The 18,916-nt window shown below is 42.6% G+C and overlaps 1 protein-coding gene across 11 annotated transcripts in view; it reads left to right on the top strand.

The window, feature by feature from the left end:
- CUX1 (cut like homeobox 1) overlaps positions 1 to 18,916 on the top strand; it is a 269,998-nt gene that overhangs the window by 213,461 nt on the left and 37,621 nt on the right. For 5 of the 11 annotated variants that reach the window (XM_065694950.1, XM_065694947.1, XM_065694946.1 and 2 more), the window contains 3 exons: positions 10,102 to 10,404; positions 11,859 to 11,921; positions 14,746 to 14,934. The exons of 1 other annotated variant lie outside the window; for it this stretch is intronic. In XM_065694950.1, coding sequence (XP_065551022.1) covers positions 10,102 to 10,404; positions 11,859 to 11,921; positions 14,746 to 14,934 — 555 coding nt within the window. The remainder of the gene's footprint in view (positions 1 to 10,101; positions 10,405 to 11,858; positions 11,922 to 14,745; positions 14,935 to 18,916) is intronic. 5 more of the 11 variants (XM_065694955.1, XM_065694951.1, XM_065694948.1 and 2 more) reach the window with 1 other exon arrangement.

The following is an 18,916-nucleotide window of genomic DNA, read 5'->3' as shown; positions in this document are numbered from 1 at the left end:
AACCCAATAAAAGGACAGCAATGGTTTTCTCTAATTTTCAGAGAAAAATCTGCACAGAATGCCTGAAGCTGGGTTAGCAGTGGGACTCCCCAGGGGCAACAGAAAGATGTTATAATCAATTACCACATCATAACACTGATGTATGATAATTACTGAGTGTTCCTCCTGAGATAGTGCAGCATTTGGCTGGGATGCGGCTCTTTCATGGTCCACTGCCTGATTAATATGCAAATAATAGGCTGATTGCATGATGAATGCAGAAAATGAGTTCGCTGATAACGTGAGCACCGAAGCGGGAAGATGATAAATTACTTTTACTGACTGTCCTACATTAAGTACCCTTTCTCAACAATTTTATCACAAATTAAGTAAAGCAGTATGGAGAGATTATGAGGATGTGTAAAATAATGTACCTTAATAGCTTTTATAATATTGTTGCATACAATGTAAATGTCATTTTGTTTCAGTACTTTAGCCAGTACTCCTCCTGAAGAGCGCTGCGTTTAGTAGAGCAATGCTCAGGGTCACTGTTCTTCAACTGCTTACTTCTGAGATGAAGAACAACCCACCACGTTGTTGTTAGATGGGACTTCTCTCTTGGGAAGGAGGGCAGTCATTAGCCTGGGATCCATCCCATGTGTATCCTGCCCATCGCAAATGAATGTCCACATTGTTTAGTGGGGGAGGTATGTTTAAATGCAGTGCACACTGCACATATGCATTCTGCTTCATATGCTTGTCTGGAGCAGACAAGAGGTTAAAGTCCCCAGGGAGGATGAAGAAATACCTTCACACTCAGGCTTACAACAGAGGAGGACAATAAACCGTTACAGACATGGTAAAGCGTTAAAGTTAGTCTCTAATCACAAGGTCAGCAAGTCAACAAAGACACCATGAGCTGCAGCAGAACCTCTAAAAGCTGTAACTCAGTTTCCCAAAAGGCATTGTGCACTCATTTGTTTTGATTGTACTAAAAATATAACTATGTGGGGTTGTGGCATCTTGATTGATTGCTTTCTTGACATATTTGTTTTAACATTCAGAAAATCCTTAATAAAGCTTCTGCACACAAGCTGGTTTAATAATAAGGTTATTGAAAATATTTTCCAGCAGTTATTTCTAAATACTGACTTCCGACTTAAGTAACAGAAACAGAGAAGAATCCCAATACTACATGAAGATTTGCAGAGTAGAGCAATGCCTTTCAAAGCAGCTGTGATTTTGCCATTAATCACCTAATTTAAAATCTGATAGCTTCTTAGAAAGGATTCTTTAATTCTTTAAAGGTGATCTGTAAAAACTACAGATTTATCATTGAGCACTTCCTTGGGTCAAGAAGCTCTGTGGGAGCAGGTAGGCATCTGAGGAGATTCTCCCTATGTGCTTGTTTTGGTGTTTACCTCTTCCACAGACATCCACTTTTGGCCGGTGAGACTGGGAAGGGATTTGGGGCTGTTAGCATTAGCAGAGCGTTGCTCTGGTGTTTCTCATTGTGTGTCTACATCCAGCTAAAATATTCTCAAGTTCCTTTCTTTTCCCCTTCATTCGTTGTAGAACAGCACTTAACATCATGGCTGTGTAGAGACCTCATGCTTCCCTGTAGGCCGTTTCCAAAGTGCCTCCTGTTTGAGAGTTTCGTCAGGTGGTGTGGTTGTGTCAGGGTTTGGTGTGTCTGTTCCAAAGTCTGATAGATCTCAATGAAACTTCTCATTTTAATTGATTAACTCCAGTCATATCTTTCTGCAGAAGGTTCTGGATATCCTGGATGTTCAGACTGCCTTCGTAGTGATCTCATCCACACCATAGTGAACAGCTCAGCAGCAGAGTCCTCCTAACTCAGTAGGAGTGTCTATGAAAAAAGAATCATTCTGTGATTCTGAGTTTGATGGTTTGAGTTTATGCAGCCTTACGGTTGTCCAACTCTGTGGCATTGCTTAGCCAGACCTCCTGTATGATTACCTGGATTTGCCTCTCCACATCGGGGTGCATGTGGTGCATGCGTTGTGCAGAACAAAACTTTACAGCTGTTGAGGTCTTTTGCATTACTGGAGCACAACACACCTCTCAGAAAGCTATGAAGCACTTGTGTGGGCTCAAGAGGTGTGTGTGAAGGGCTGCGAGGGTTCACCAGCCAGGACTTCCAGTGATGCCTTCCTGGAGCATCCATAAAAGGGTGAGAACCAAGTGATGGCACTGCCACACTCCATATGCTGAAAGCTTTTTAAGAGGCATGCACAGGAAGGCAGTTCTGACCCTGTCAAAGTTGTGAGCTAAGCAGGACAGTCCCTTGCCCTAGTTACTCACTGCATCCTATCCAGAGCAGGCAGAGATAACACAGGAGCTAGACATGCTTCTGCTTGGTTGTAAAGTTGGTTGGATGGCCCTGAGCACAGGGTGTTCTTCAGTTGTTGGTCCACAAGCAACATTAAACTCACAAGGCTGCACTAGGACTTTCCTTGTTATTCCTAACACGGAGACTGACACAAAAGACCATCCTTCTGCTGATGGGATGACTGCAGATGAGATCAGGAAAGAGATCCAGGTTCCTGCTCGGAATCCCTTTCATCCGTATGCATTGCAGGTGTGTGGCAGTGGGCACCTGCTTTTCAGATCTGGGTCACAGGTTTGGTTCCCCCAACCGTGGGGAGACAGCATTATATTTCAGGGTCAGGCAAAAGAAATGGAGGTAAAGGATGGAGACAGGACAGGAACACCTTAAATTGCTCTCATGCCAGCTTTTGGTTGTGAGAGTCGCAGTCCTGACGTAGGTTTGGCCACAGTGGGATTTCCAAGGCTGAGGCATTTGTAGTTGCACGTTCATTGGAAGGAGAATTGGTTGCCCAACTTCTGTAAGTACTTTTAAATGTCCAGCTGTAAATCTCTCCTGATGAGTCTATCACCATCTCACATCTTGCTTGCTCTTTTCTGAACTTCGTCTGATTTCTCCCAGCTCCTTCTGGTTTCTAGAATGGCTGAAAACACGTATTTTAATACAAGTGCAAAGCTAACATCAGTATTGAAAATGCCACATAAAAATTGCAGCAATTCCTTTAAGCCTTTAACAATGCTCAGAAGCAGTTTTTTTCAAGTACTTCTAACATTCACTCTGATCATCCAGGTAGTTTTATGTGCTCTATGCAGTGTGGGGACCTTTATTTTTAGTACTGCCCTAGTAATTTCAGAGTTAACCAAAGCTGGTTTCCTCCCCGTTCAATGCAGACACGCATACAGCTGCATGCTTTCCTAAAGGGGTTTTCTTTTGATCCCTCCCCTCATCCACATAAAATTTCCCTCTGAGCCAAGACCCAAAATAACATTTTCCCCAAAGTTCCAACATTTGTGAAACGAGCAAACAAACTAACAAAATCTCCACGGTCAGAATGGAAATCTAAGAGCAGAACAATAGCAAGTGCTTGCAACTATAACTGCACGTACCTACCTACTCCACCTCGTTGTATATGCGCACTGTAGGGAGGTTTGTATACTCCCTACATGGAACTGTGGGAGTTTATAACTGTAAGGCAGATCATATTTTCATAAGCCACATTAATTTGCAAACTGTGAAAGGCAAGGTTCACTCACTTGAAGTAAATCCACCAAAACCACTACCTGAGAGAAAGCCTTCAGCTTTCACACGGATTTTCTCCCAGTTAGTCAGAAGAGGGATGCACTGCAGTGCTGTTCCACAAATGCCAATCACATCCCACAGTTTAAGCTTGCACTGCACCTCTGTTAGCCAGGAGAGTTGTTGGGGTGCTTTGCTCTTGCAAAGACATCCATTGGGACAGGTAAAATGAGATAGGAGGACAGAGAAGAAAAATATCTCCCTGAAATGTTCAGACCCTAGGAAACAGAATGAAGTGGTTGTCCTGAGGATATGGCCATTGTTGAGCTGTGTGATCAGGTCCTGACTCTCAGCACAGCATACACCAGGTTTTGGTTTACAGAATGGGCATCCTCATCATCAGGGGAAGACAGAAAATAACCCAGTCCCAGTATGAGACACTTTGATCTCAGGCGACCTGCCAGGTCTGTTGTTGTCCATTAACTCATCTGCACGAGGAGGTAAATGCAGGCCCTGAAGTAGCAAATGCTCTTTTAAGAGGTTGCTGAGAATTCTCTTCTCCACGTTTGTCTGCTTTCATCTTCCCTTCTAATTTGCCATAACAGGAGTGCACAGAGCATGGGATGCTCTGTGTCCTCCCTGCTCCACTGTGCACAGGATGTGGCGGTTCCCACTGCCCCTTGAAAAGGAGCTTGGAATTTGACTAGTTTGGCATCAACCTGAAGCTTGAGCTTTGGACACCGTAAAAAGTGGTGCATCAAACCCAGTGCCAGTTAAATCATGTTTGGGTTCTTGTCGGAATGTCACAGAGTACCCTGTCATTTTGTTTTAGCAACTTGTCCTTCCAAATGCGCAGTTCGCCTTATGGCATGCCAGCAGTAAAAATGTCACTTACAATAATTACTTTTTGGTGAAAATGCTTGCTGACTTCCTACCTTCAAGCTGTTTTTTACACAGTGGGGAGATAATAAGAAATGACTTTATCCTGACTGCTCAAATGAACACTAAATGGAATTTAGGTTATTATTACTGCAGATAGAGGACTCTGCACTGAAATTTAAATAGTGGATCAGATAAACTACAGAGATTTGTCTCTGGAAATTACAGTGGATCTGCTTTTTCAATCCACTTCGCTCTGGAACTTTAGACAGCTGTTGTCTGCCTGCTGTCTTTAGAATATCATATTTTTCATAATCCTTTTAGAGGCCTCTGAATACCTTCTGTGGTTTGCCTGGTCTTCCCCGGCTTTGCCATGTTCGGTACCTCGTTCCCCAGGAGTCCTTTTGCAGTTTATTAGCTAAGCTTGTGTTTGCAACAACAGTTGGGCAGTTTATTCTCCTAGTGGTTCCCGAGCTGCAAAAGTACAGAGTGCTCTTTGTACACAGGCAAGTGTGCTGGGAGGAGAGGCTCCGTGCGTTGAGCTTGTGTTTGATGCTTGCAAATTCAGATGTCATTGTTCAGACCTTTGCTCTGAAGTTTTGGTTGCGGTTAGATGTAAAGTCAGTTTGCTGCCATGGCCGTAGGAGTTGAGGTAGGGTATGAGCAAAAGTGTCAGACCTGCAGCTCTCGACATGCATACAGGCAGTTCCACTGGAGGAATCTGCCTATGCTGGCAGACAGCAGCGGGATGCCTCTGGGACTGGTGAAACCGTATCCGTGTCTCAACACTGCTCTGTCATCTGGATACCTCTGTTGAGAGGGATACATCCGGTACTGGTGTCATGTAGACATCTGTGATTTTCCAGGGAGGTTGTAGCAGGCGTCACCTTAAGCCTTTGCATCCGAGGTGTCCTGAGCTTCAGAAGGAGCATCCAGAGTGCTGTGAATCTGAGCTATACCACTGCTTTCATATGGAGAGCAAAGTCAGATTGCTTTGAGTTCCTGTACATCCCAAAAATGGTCCTTCTTGATTGGTGCCATGCAGTTTCACAGAGTATAACTGAATGTCTCTGACTGTTGAGCTCCTGCAGCTGAGCAGGTGATGCTGTGCTGTAACAGAAGACCCCAGTGCAGCCCATGGTTCGTTACACCCTACAGGGATTTTATCATGTTACAATGGCAAAACATGATCAGACCCCATAGAAGAATGTGTCAGGCTGATGCTGTTGGGGGAAGTGTTTTCAGGTAATTTGCAGGCCACCACTGGGATAATCACAGTCCAAAATGTTCTACAGGCGATATTCAAGCAGTTCAGGATCCAGGACCCAGTACTGGGCGCCTGGCCCCAGCATGGGAGTGGGAAGTCTTGTCATTGAAGAAGAGTAAGAAAATCTAATGTTAAGTTCAGGAAAACCACCATAACCAATGAACTGAGACTGGACTCTGTTTTCAGCCTTTCCCACATTTCCATAACACTGTTGTAATAGAACCTATGGGGAACGTGGAGAGCATGGATGGGACCAAAGCATCATTTAGCTTCATCCATTGCACTAAGGAGTGCAAGAGCACAAAAGATTTTCTGTGTTCATATAAATGAAGGCAAGGGCAATTTGTTATGGTTCTCAGTGAGTTGTAAAATGCTCGGACAGACCCTCATCCTATATGCTAAATTGTTTGCAAAGTTTGTTTAGTTTCTTAACTGATAACTAGTAAGGGGTAGAGATGGGCAAGCTGTGATGGCTTGGGGTTTTGTTGCAGTGAGATGGTCATTCAAGCAGCAATTTCATATTGGGAAAATAGTATTTTAAAAAAAAGAAAATAAAAGGTATTTGTTGACTTTGTTTCCATCCATTTATATCCCCTCATTTCAGATTATGCATCTCTCTCTAGTACTGTAATAGAAAAAAACAAAACTGAAGAATTTCCTGAGTTAAGAGTAAGGACCAGCTGTTCTGCCAGGAATGATGTGGTCCCAAGTATGTCTCTGTGGTGTTTGCAAACTGCATCCAGTGTATTTGTCTTTATGAAGATCTGTTTGCCTTCAAAGACTTGAATTTTCACCTTCACTGGATGGTCATGGCTCTATGTCCATCAGCTGTGAAATAGCCAGTGTTGGTGTTTCAGTTGTCTTTGTGTTTTAGCTATGAATGAAGGCCAGTTGCAGTGGACAAGTATTTCAGATTGTTGTCTCATTTATGCAGACATCGCAGTTGGTTGGAAGTGCCTCAACTTCCCTGTACCCCAGATGTATATTTCAGATTAATAATGTAAGAATGCATGGTAGTGCCTTCACCCTTTCATGACTGCAGCTTTAGAAGATTTGGATCACTTAAATGTATTTATTTGAATCTTTCATGCTGTTTGTCACCATCAACCTGTAAGTGCACAAAAGATGCACCGGTTTCCCAGTCATTTAAAATTGTCATATTGAAATGTGTCATAATCAAAGCTTAGGTCCTAATGGTCTTCCCACCAAGTTAATTTGGGGACACCCTGTTTCTCCCATCCTCTGTAAAGCACAGGGCATGGCTGATGTCTTTGGTTACCTGAGACCTTAAAAAAAATCCCAGGTTCTGCAATGACCTTGTCACTTGGTGATGCTTTTGATCTTTCCAGCTCTTTACTCCTTGCACCTTATTTGGGTGCTTTTGCTTCAGGTTTTCAACTGGATACAGGCTGTTGGAAAGCAAAGCAAAACACCCCTTTGGTGTATAGCAAAATTTCTCTGGAACTTATTAAAGCAATGCCATCAATAAATGATGGCTACGGGGTTTGCAGGTCCTAAAGCCGACCATAATGCAGTTTTAGACTTGTATTGACAGAATAATCCCTTCCTCGCTAAATGCAAACATGTAAACATTCACTGAACATCACTTATTCCCTCTTAAGAAACTGCATGGCTCTTAGGCTGGTGCTGCTCTTCAGTTCAGTCTGGGGTTAAAAAAGCAGAAGGCGTTTTAGAGAACTAAGCTTCCAGTGTATTATTTTCGTTGGAAATGTTCAATTGCTACTTTGGAAATCTTAATATGTATTTTTCAGATGTCCTGAATTTGTTCCTTTGTCCTGGGAGGAACTTGAGAGAAATGAATACAGACAAATTATTTCATAAACCATGCAAAATGGCTGTGGATTGACAGTTAAATCTGTAACAGTGAATACATTCAATTTTCCCCTTTGTTCTGTCAGCAGTCACTTGCACTCTAAATGTCTATTTAATTTTTTAAGTAGATTACCAGGAAATGTTTGCATTATTTGATTATTGAATTTACTTTTCCAAATAATGGATCTTTTCCTCAAATATTTATGTGGTATTGAAAACGTTTTTGCATCAGGGAGCAATGCTGAAAATGAATGGGGACCATATTTTGAGTTACTTGGAGTATATGTGCAGAATGCCTCATCTGAAATCACTGTACACTTGTGTTGCGTTGGGGGAAGAAAAGCAGTTTGTCATCTGTATTGCTTTCCAAAATTAGATTCAGATAATCCCACCTTTTTGAGTAAATAAGGAGCAGATTGGTCTGAAAAATGACATGCAAGTGAGCTCTTGATACGTGATATAAAAAATAAATAAGCTAATATGTGAGCAACATTGAGCATTTTAGTGATAGATGATAATAGAGCTTACCTTTGTTGTGTACATAATTAGGCTGGGCAGGGAAAGGAGAGGGAGAAAGCAGCATTCAGAAATGCTTTTGTTTAGTCCTGTGTGGTTGGGGGCTTCAGGGGGGTTGGATTTTTCCTGCGCTCCGTGTGTGCATGTGCTTTGCAGTGCACGGATGAGGAATTGTATAGGAAATTTGCAGCTGCTCTAGTTATTCAGTAAGATTTGTATAAGCTGGCACAAGGGACAAAATTAGAGGGAACTTGAACGAGTGCCGTGCAGTTTATTAGCTAGGCAGCCATAATTTTGACCTTGCTGTGGGTTAAAGGACACAGACCTGAGAAGAAATCTGTTTATCATGGAGGGAATTCATGCCATCCCTGACAGTGTACAGTGAACAAGATGGATGATCTGCCAAATTGGTCCCTCGCATGGGTGAATCAGGGCAAATTTACAGTACAATTCCTTTGCTGCTCCTGATACAAAAATAACATTTGCTGGGGTTTGTATTCAGTTGTGTGATGACCTGGGGTGAACAGAGAGAAGAAATAAGATTTGTAGGATCCCTATTACCTTAAAGATTTATATGCACCTTGCTTTCCTTTTATGGCTGCCTCTTTTGCATCTCTCATAAAGCACTAAGGAAAAAAGTCCAGTTGCTTGCTTTGAGAAGCAACTTTATGTAGGGGTGTCAGGAAACCTCTCTAAAATGCAACATCTTGAAAGCTTCTGTTACCTTGAGCAACACAATTACACTATGCACCTCGCTCCGTGCGGACCCCACTTACATAGCATTTTCCTTTAGTGTTTGGGGTATGCTTCCATGCTGCACAAGCTGCATGTGCTGTAATGGTTTGACAATACTCTCCATAACAAACAAACTTGAGAAATAGTGAAATTTGCTGTTAGTGACAGGAGCTGATGCTGCAGAGTGAGCCCCTCTCATAGTTGTGTTGCCGGCCTCAGAAAAGAGTTCTGTTAGAGAGACTAAGTTCTTTATGGAGACTGGCCTCATCCTGTGCCGTTGAGAGCCTTGTAAGCTCCCTCCAGAGAGCTTGAGACGAATCCACTGATGTATGAATCTGATACACATGCGATTAACCGTGTCAAGTAATGAGATGTGAGACAGCAAGGAGGAGGAGGCAGCCCCACAAAAATGGGGGAGAAATTGCATGTGCTCTCTATCTTTGGAAGGGAATTGTTCTTCTAAACCACATTGTCTACGTGTTGTTACTTGAAAATATGTTTAGACTGTGCCCTTAGATGTCTGGATTTTCAGCATAAGCTCCGTTCCATTAGAGATAACTGTGAATTTATTAGGGGGAAACAACATTTTGTACAGAGCCTACTTTTGCTGGCAAATTAACAGATTCAGAAAGCTTTCTTTTAAACAGAGTGTCACAATAACAGATTTGGGTGTCTCCTGATCCACTGGCTATCTTTATGTTGGGTTCTCAAACACGTTAATTAATACACCATAATTACAAACTGCATTTTAATCTTGTTAAGTTATTTCTAGGCAAAGAGAAGTGCAAAAATGTGATGCGAGTGATAAGAAACAAAATGAAATCAGTAGCGCTCTGCAGCTACAAAGTTGTATCACTGGTAGAAAATCCCTCATTGGCACTACAAAATAGTAGCTGAGTGAGTTTTCTTGCAAGCCACAGAAGGAGGCTTAAACCGGTCTAAAAATGGCAGATTTAAAAGCATCCTTTACACAAAAATGTTGTGGAAAGCAGAACTCTGAGATTTCCTGAGCAAGGAGATTTCTTGCAAACTTGCGGACTATTTTGCTTCAATTTCTCCTGATTTTTATTTGTATTTGTACATCTTGTCTGTATGAGAAAGCAGAGATGAGTCAAGATAAAATTAGAAAATAATTCTGTTTTTAAAAAGAGGCTTTTTAGTAACCAAGTCATAACAAGTAGTATTTTGCATACTTAGGCATTTCTTTAAGTAGGTAGAATATAAATGAGAAGGCAAGTTAAATATCCTGCAATCAAAACATTACAATTATGCTAAAGTGGGGGCTTTTTTCTTCTTTTAATTACAGAAAGCACTCCAAAGACTTCTGCCAGTTGCAGTCCTGCTCCTGAATCTCCCATGAGTTCCAGTGAATCAGTGAAGAGCCTGACTGAATTGGTACAGCAGCCCTGTCCCACCATTGAGACGAGTAAGGATGGCAAATCCCAGGAATCCAGCGAGCCGCCTGCTTCTGAATCCCAATCTACAACACCTCTGCCGCTGTCGGGCCACTCAGCACTCAGCATTCAAGAACTGGTTGCTATGTCCCCTGAGCTGGATACCTACGGCATCACAAAGAGGGTCAAAGAAGTGCTAACGGACAACAATCTTGGTAAATCACTTCATTCTCATTTCTTGACCAAAATGAGTGTTCATGCTTTTATTTTTAAGCTGCCTTTCAGTAGATGTTCACAAGAATACTTGGGTTAGACTCTGGCCTAAGCTTTAACCTGTTAAAAAGATCTTTTTATATTCTTTTCAAACCGGTAGAAAAATCCTTGCAGATTGTCACACTCTATTTAAAACATCGTCATACCCCTGCTCCTCTTAACCTCTGCTTCTGGCTCACCAGCCAGATGCTGCTCCCAGCAACCTGAATACAGTCCATCAGGCTATCAAGAAGACCAGAACCCCAAAGAGAGGGAGATGTTCCCTTCAGGAATGCTGTTTTCCCCATGCTTGTAGATGGAAGGCCGCAACATTTTAGGCACAGGTGAATTAGAAGAGTCCAGCATGATCAGAGAGGGAGGTGCATCACAAGCAAAAGTGTAACATACGTGTAGAGCTAGTAGGGTGAATTCAGACTCAGTTGAGGTTTAGGTGAACCTGTAGAGAAGTACATGGGGCCATTCAGTTATTTTGCTTTGAGATGTGCAAAGCTAAGGCTGCTTTTGTTTACAGATGAGGTTTTGGGTGTCAAATTAAGTGTAATGTTGACATGACTGTGTATTTGGAATAGTCAAAGGGAATAACCTAATCTGAGTATGGGAAATCCAGGCTTAATACTGCCACTCTGCCTCCAAATCACTGGTTCTTCACATGTGTTTAACACTTGCTTCCTTCGCAAGGCTTTGGAAAGCTTTAGGAATCCATTGAAGTCTCTAGTGGGAAGCCAGTAAGGCTGCCCCAGTGTTACCTGTACATGCTTCTGGGGCTTAGCATGGGCTTCACTTCACTTGTGTTTAGATGTCCCAAACAGATGTTTGGTACTCTCCAGAGGTACCAGTTGCTCTCCAGTGAGCAGAGAGGGGACCAGAAAGATAGGTTTAGGTTTAGACTGCTGATGGTCCTTATATGAGAAGAACATCCATATTAAGTGAACTGTTACAACTGTATAAGTAAAAACCCCATATTTGAGTACGTAAGGAAGGTTTTTTCAGCTAGGCACAGAATAATGTCAGATATGTTTTTAAGGGGAAGAATACTGGGATGGGGGAGGTTGCAAATTCTCATTTAACGTAATTTAGGAAGCAAAGAAAATGTCCCTGATCATGGACATACCCTGATGAAATGGTGTTCCGCTGCACCCAGCAGAATTACTTGCTTGTGAGCGTTTGCATGGGCACACTGTGGTTGCTTGGTCAGTGGAGGTAACGTAGAGATGAAGCTACAGGTCATGGTACGGGTTTGCAGGTTCAAGCCCCTAGTTTTTGGGCAACATGCTGTTGATTGCTGTACCGGCTCTGGTGCTCCAGAGAGGTTTGTAAAAGTATTTTTGTTGACCTTTGCTTTGATGCCATTTTTACTTAGTCTTTTTTATTTCCCATGATTTTTGTTTTCCTACAGTGTGGCTGACAAGCCTAAAAAGCAGCAGAAGAGCCAGGAAATGTGCCCCAAACTCTGCATTAGGTGTGGAACCAGTTTCAATGTCTCCTTTTGCGCCCTCAGTGTGCTAGTACACCAGATTAACTTGGTGCATAGGTTTCTCTGTCTTAGGCCACAGGGCCTTATGAACCTGTCCTAGGCAACTGGTGGTGGCTCAGTTGTTCCAGTAACATCAGCCAGCAAAGACCATGGTTGTGCAAAAGCCATTCACGATGTGTTTGGTGGGTCTCTCCTCCCATGCCTTTTAACATTGATCCAACAGTCACCATTTTAGCAGATAATGGTGGCAGTGTTAATGCTGAGATGTTGCTAGTATTCCGCATCCCAAATGTCATAGTATTACCAGTGATTCCCTGCTGGGTAACATGTAACTTGGAGAGGAAAGCAAATGCAATGAGCTACTGAAGGATTGCAGTGGTGGGGGTTTAGCAGAAAGGGCCAGGACTAACCATGAAACCAGCATAATTTACCATAAACAGGGTTTATCCAGGAGGAGTTACATCAGTGGGAACAGTCATGAAGGATGTTAGGGTGAAAGATGAGGAGAATTAGCAGGAGTTTTAGGAAACCTGTGTTTAAAAATATTCCAGTTATTAATAGCGCTCTGATGGAGTGTGGTGTATACCTGCTACCTCCTGAGAATGGTTTCTGACACGTGCCCAATTACCTTGGGAGTGTTTCAGGTGCTCTATCCTGTCCTGCCATATCCTGGGATACAATAATGACGCCTTTAGCTTTGCTCTTAACATCTAGAGAACATGATCATTACCTCCTTCCAAGTACGCATTTTTGATGTTTAGGCTGTAGTCTGAAGTTTATTTCCTTCAGCAGCAAATCTGTGCTTGTATTCCTGCTCCTGTGGCCACACAGCAAACCAGAGCAGTTGGTCTGAGTCAAAAGAGGCCCTTTTATTCTCAGTAAGTTGGTTTGACTTGGATCAGTTCTTTGCTCTGTTTTACTGGGCAGCCACATGGGCAGTCGCAGTGGGCACCCTGGCACTGCACAGCAGCTGTCGGAGCTCATCGCACTGCAGCCAGAGCCCAGCCTGGGGTTAGAAACTGTGGGGAACATTAAAGGGAAGTTATTTAGGAAGGCAAATTAGAAGATTTTTAAGGTAGCTGTTATCTTGCTGGCAGGTTTAAAGGTAAATGGATGAGGCCTTACTGATGTTTTTCAGTACAAACAGGGAGGAGGTTAGCTCTGCAATACACATGATTGAAAATTGGCTCTGAATTAATTCTTTTGTCTGATTTTCCTGATGTTGAGAGTAGTGGAAAATCACTTATTACTTAGGAGCTTAAGTGAATTCTGACTTTAGGTTTCTGTTCAGTCTCCGAGAACCATTTCCAGGGTTGGTTTAGGGTTTAGTAGCAGACTGTGTCATGTTAGCCCTGTCTTTGTTTCCTCTTTCTGCGTTTCATTATCTCAGCTGCTTCCTCTAAAAGCTCTGCAGACCCACCTGCCCTTTGCATCTGCATGGACGTTCTGCAGCTTCTGACTGCTCCCACACTCCCCCCTTTCTCCATACAGGTGAAAAAAAATCACCAGGGCAAAAGCTTTGGAATGTTTTTTTAAAGAGGAGGAGGAGATCCATGGAGTTAAGCACAGGGGGTGTAGGTCTATAGAGCAGCTATTTTCCATGACCTGTTTTGCCAGGATCAGGCGAGGCTGTGAAGGCAAGGGCTGATGGTGCTTTTGTAAGTGTGGGAGTGTGCTGTACAGCTGTAGGAGCACAAGTCCCCACATATCCACATTGTCCCTTAGGGATCTATTTGTTGCCAGTGGCTAAGAGATGCTGACCTCGCTAGGAAGTGAAGAAAAAGCATTCTGCTGTGTGTTAGTGAGGGCATTCAGGAGCTACTGATCAGACACAAGACCCTGAGGCCTAAACCTGGTCAGTATGGAGAGATCTTTGTGTTGCCTTGAAAATACATGATAGCTGTGCTTCCATCAGGAATCACAGGTGTTGACTCGGATGACTTCAGGCTCCATCTTGTAACAAAACTGTCGTGTATCAAAGTAGCTCAGATTAGGAAGAACACTGAAGGGAAGGGGTTTAGAAAAGCAGCTGTATGGCAGGGTTTGGGCTGCACAGGCATTTTCCACAGTCTTTGATAAGATAGATCTTAACCATGTAAAACTAGTGTTACCGATGCACATACAAATGTTGTACATTGAAAAGCATACGCAGTTCTTGCCATGCTAGATGATAACATTTAGGAGAATTAAAATTAAGTATTCTTAACTAGAAGTACTGTAGAAGCTGTAAAAAAAGCTGTTACATTGTAAAATGTGTTTATCTGTAGGTTGGTAAGACACAGTTAGAACACCACAGATAGTACAACACAAAATATGTACATGTGCCTTTGAGGACACTTATATGACCATTGCTGAATGCAGGGGGGGTGCATCGGTCTTGGTTCATTGATGGCTTGAAATGTTTTGACTGCCCTGTTGGGATGAAGCTGTTGCACTACCCTCCTGCATAAGAGCTAAGTAGCCTCACTGCTCTCGCTAGTTGCCTGCTTAGCTAAAAGTTCAGTTTATTTTTAATCTCATTCATTGTGGTTTTTGCACACTGTTTCCCTGTAAGGTCCTGCTCCCCAAACATGTTGAGCTCCCCCTTTTGCCACAGTCAGATCCTAAGGATTTAACTAAAGCTCAATATTTACACATTTAGTGGGGGGCAGAGCTTTTATTCTTCTAAATGTTTCTCTTGGGTTTTCAAGCAATTCTGAAGTAAGAATAATTGATGAACGATCTCGTAAACGTGTTCTGTCTTTATAACTATGAAGAGTGCCTCGTCTCTCAGCTGAATGAATTCATGCGATTTTCAATCTCGTATTAGGTCAGCGTTTGTTTGGGGAGACAATCCTAGGGCTAACACAAGGCTCTGTCTCAGACCTTCTGGCTCGCCCGAAGCCCTGGCACAAGCTGAGTTTGAAGGGACGGGAACCCTTTGTCCGCATGCAGCTGTGGCTGAACGATCCCAACAACGTGGAGAAGCTGATGGATATGAAACGAATGGAGAAAAAAGGTAACTGGGAGCAGAACTGCTGACTCAGGCTTTCCATTTTTTCAGAGATGACCGTGTCTTTTATAATTCTCCATAAATAGTATAGAGGCAGCATTGATCCAGCGTTATGAAGGTTATGCAAAAGGACTTCCTGACGGCTTTTCATAGCTATGTTTGATGCTAGCTCAAGCGGATACATCTCGACAAAAAGCCAAACAAAAAACCAACCCCAAACCCTGAATATTCACCAGCTGTCATGAAATCAGTGCTATATTCTCGTATAGATTAATCACTGAGGCCCTGGTGTATCACTGATAACTTGGCTTACCAAATGAGAAATGTGAGTTTGGGAGCTGGCTTTGGGTTGTTAGTTAATAGTACTGCAGCTGGTCACAGATGTTGGGCTGGAAGAACTGTGCATTGATTCCCGAGAGAGCTTCTTGCCAGTACTGCACTGATGGTCACTAGGAGGAAAGAAAAATGCAGTCTTTATAAAAGGGAATTTGAGAATAATTGAATTTTTGGCCTTTATAGGGATAGAGGAAGCTGATTGTGTTAATACATGGTCACAAAAACCAGCTAGGTCATGAGTATGTACCTGTGAGACACCTCAGCTGTTATTGGGTATCTTAGTAAAGAGTATATCCTGAAATTTTATGTTGCTCTCTGTAAATCCATTGCTAAAACCCAGTGGTTATGCGGAGCCCTGGTTCTAGTACATTCATGTGATTTTACAAGAGTGACTCAGAGGCTGCCATTATCAGCAGTTAACTAATTAATGATATATGCATCTCTCAAGCTAGCCCTTAATGATATTAGTACAGACTGCATTAATCGTGTGCACTGAAAGCACTGCTGTTGACTGATGTCCTGAAAGCATTAACACATCTGATCAAGAACTTTATAATTATATTTAAAACTGCAGGGAGGGAGCTTCTGGGAAAATTGTAGTCTTGCATGCTTTTAAGAGCAAATTCAAATCCTTGTCATAGTAACCAGTATAATACAATGCAGAGCAGTATCTTATCACAAATTGTGTGTGATCTTCCATTGGGAGTAAAATCCACTTGGGTTTCCCACCTACAGCTGTAAACCAAAGGGAACCATGATGGGTTTTGCTGTGTTAGAAACATGGCAGAGATAAACTTGTCAGCTGGCTGGATTTTTGTAGCCTCAAAGAGAATATTGCCCATAATGCAGGAAAATAAAATACAAATAATTTAAAAGTAGTACTGACAATATCCTTTCAAAACTGTTTTCTAAACTGGATTCTTATCAAATCCTGTGCAATACATGTACTATAGAGATGGCACCTGAATAGAGATAAGGCAATAAATCGTTTAGACTCTGTACTGAGCTCCTGAACTGTGTAAGTGCTGTCCTCATAGCAGAGCAGTCTAAAGTGAATTCAAGCCTCTCTTTTCTGCAGAATCCTTTCATGCAGATAAGGATCCTGTGATTTAACCTTTTGAATTGCTCTAGAGCCACATTAAGAATTTAACTTTCCCTTCAGCTAATGGTGGTTAAAGAACAATGCAACTGTAGCTGCTACCAGTGAAACATTATTATCAATTATTTCTCTGCCACACTTTATTAAGGGAGTAAATTAATAATTATGATAAAGGTGAGGTGCATAGATCTCTTTTTCTGTTCTCTAGTCTGAAGTTTGTGCTATAAATGTCCATTTTGAGAGGCTCTGAAAATGTGCAGTGTACATTAACTAACCTCTTTGGAGGAAGCCAAGGGTTCATGCCCACTAGGCTGAGATACCCTGCACCACCTTTCCAGCCTTGGAGGAGCTCATTCCTCCTCCTTACAACTTCCCGGTGTGTATGCTGCTGGTAACATCACACTCCTCACAGTACAGTACTGAATCCTGCTGTCAGGAGAAAATTTAATTCCCTTTATTTCCCCATTATTTCACTTTTTAATAATCTTGTTCAATACAGCGTAAGATAAAAATGATATTAAAAGGGGCTCTGTTTTACCTCAGTGGGCAGCCACGAGTTCTACAATAGTGTCTGCTGCTTCTGTAGCTGAGCACATGCTGGGGAGTCTTCCCAGAGGGGTGCAGGGATGCTGGATTGGCAACAGCAGCAGGGAAAAAAGGTAGTAAAGCTGGCCTTGACAAGGTGGTCTGAGACCCAGATCCAGGCCTTTGCCCAAATTACATCTTGGGGGGGGGGGGGGTCATAGGTTTCCTGAGAAGGGGAGACCGATCACAGGCAAAAAAATCAGACTTCTCCAGAAATAAAGTGTGTTTGTGACTTGGATTCCAGTTTGAGCTTTGCTGTCACTGCAAATGTGCTGAATGATCTCCTTATGTTGTCTACACGCAGCACATATGTTTAAAATAAGAATTAGAAAGGAAAAGCTTTTTTAAACGTCATCTAAAGTTTCCAGAGACCACCATTAAAGCCAAAAGCTTGGGTGCTAGTTCAGCACATGGAGAAGTGCCACAATTGTGCCGTTGGCCCCCTGGAAGTTTGTTCTGATAATATATATAGTCCTGCAGGAACACAATTGCTTGTGACAGAACAGTGGGACATCCTCCTCTTTATGTTAAGGAAATATGTGCATTTGTGTAATTTATTCCATTCATGTGAGAGACCCCCAAATCAGCCATTGCACCTTTTGTGATCCCAGTGTGAGGTTGCAAAAGCAGAGGTGGGTGTTAGGGCATGGTATCTTTCCCAAGGCATCACTGCTCCGTGCTGACCTCAGCAGTCTAAAGATGGGAGCTCTGACCTGCCCAAAATGCCATCCTTTGGAGAGCAGAGAAAGCAGAGATTCAGAGTATCCTGATGCATGGGTATCTCATGTTAACTCAGTTGCCTGACCAAATTCCAGAAGCTCCAGTCAGAGATAGCCTAAACACCTTTTACATCTTCCATGCAAGGTTCTGGTTTGTCTCATGGCCTCCTTTAAGCTGCTGCACGGTGGTGAAGTGATAGATGCTGGTTTTCAGACCTCTTGGTCGTGCTATTAAAGGAGACAAGGAAACCTTGTGTGTAGTTTGTATGTCCATACAAGTTTGAAATAACACTTAGGAAGCTTTGAGATGAAGGACCTTATATAAATGTGAGGTTTTATTGCTGGAGTGATTAATTCCATGGTTGAAGGTTGTAACAGTTCCTTGAAGGCTGCAGAAATAAGGCAAACAGGTCACATTGAAATAATGCATTTACTTGGGGTCACTTTGCAGTTCTGCATCCAGTTGGAACAACTTAAATAAACACCAAAACACAATTTCACTTTTTATGGTTATTTCAAATGCATGCAGGACTGTATTGTGGCAGAGTGATGGATCATGAGCAACACACGTTCTGTTCCATATCAGTGATCTTACACAGTAGGCAATCCACAGGTAATCTGTCATATTCAGGAAAACCAAAATGAGAGTCATGCAGATACCCCCAAAGGTTACAGAATGTGTTCAAAATTCACTTCAGTGATAGGAAGACACAGTGTAAAATGGTCCCACTGGACATAACTGCTGTATAAAGGACAGGATGCTGAAGCCACTGGAGACACAAAACCTGGCCAGTCCATCAGGAGCTCTGCCAGAAGAAGCTGACTTGTGTGAGAAGGGCTTTGAACGTGCAGTTTATTGCATTGTGTTGAGTTTTCATTCTTTGTGCACCCTCAGCCTAAAGGCAGAGTTGTGAGGAGAGAGACATTTATTTCTTGAAGAATTCGGTTGCTCACCAGTGCAACGTGCCCTCCATTGGTGCCTGGCTCTCATAGGAGCTCCTGGAGATTTAGTGCCTGCTGGATTGATGTCAGGCTGGTGTAATCTGGTTATCAAATTGCAGCTCTTGAATACCTCAACTCTTAAATATCTAGAAGGTATTTAACAGAACATTAAAGGTTTTATTGACAAGAATCATCTCTATTTGCTGTTTTCAGCACCCTCATTAGCAATGCTTGCGCACGATACTGCCAGGTGCAGGAAATCCCACCTCTCTTTGCCCAGTGAAAATCAATCAAGGCAGTGACAGCC

Source organism: Lathamus discolor, chromosome 14 (genome assembly GCF_037157495.1).
Source record: "Lathamus discolor isolate bLatDis1 chromosome 14, bLatDis1.hap1, whole genome shotgun sequence".
Taxonomy (NCBI): Eukaryota; Metazoa; Chordata; class Aves; order Psittaciformes; family Psittacidae; genus Lathamus; species Lathamus discolor.
Note: the sequence above shows the minus strand (reverse complement) of the source record. Positions and strands in the feature narration are given on the sequence as shown.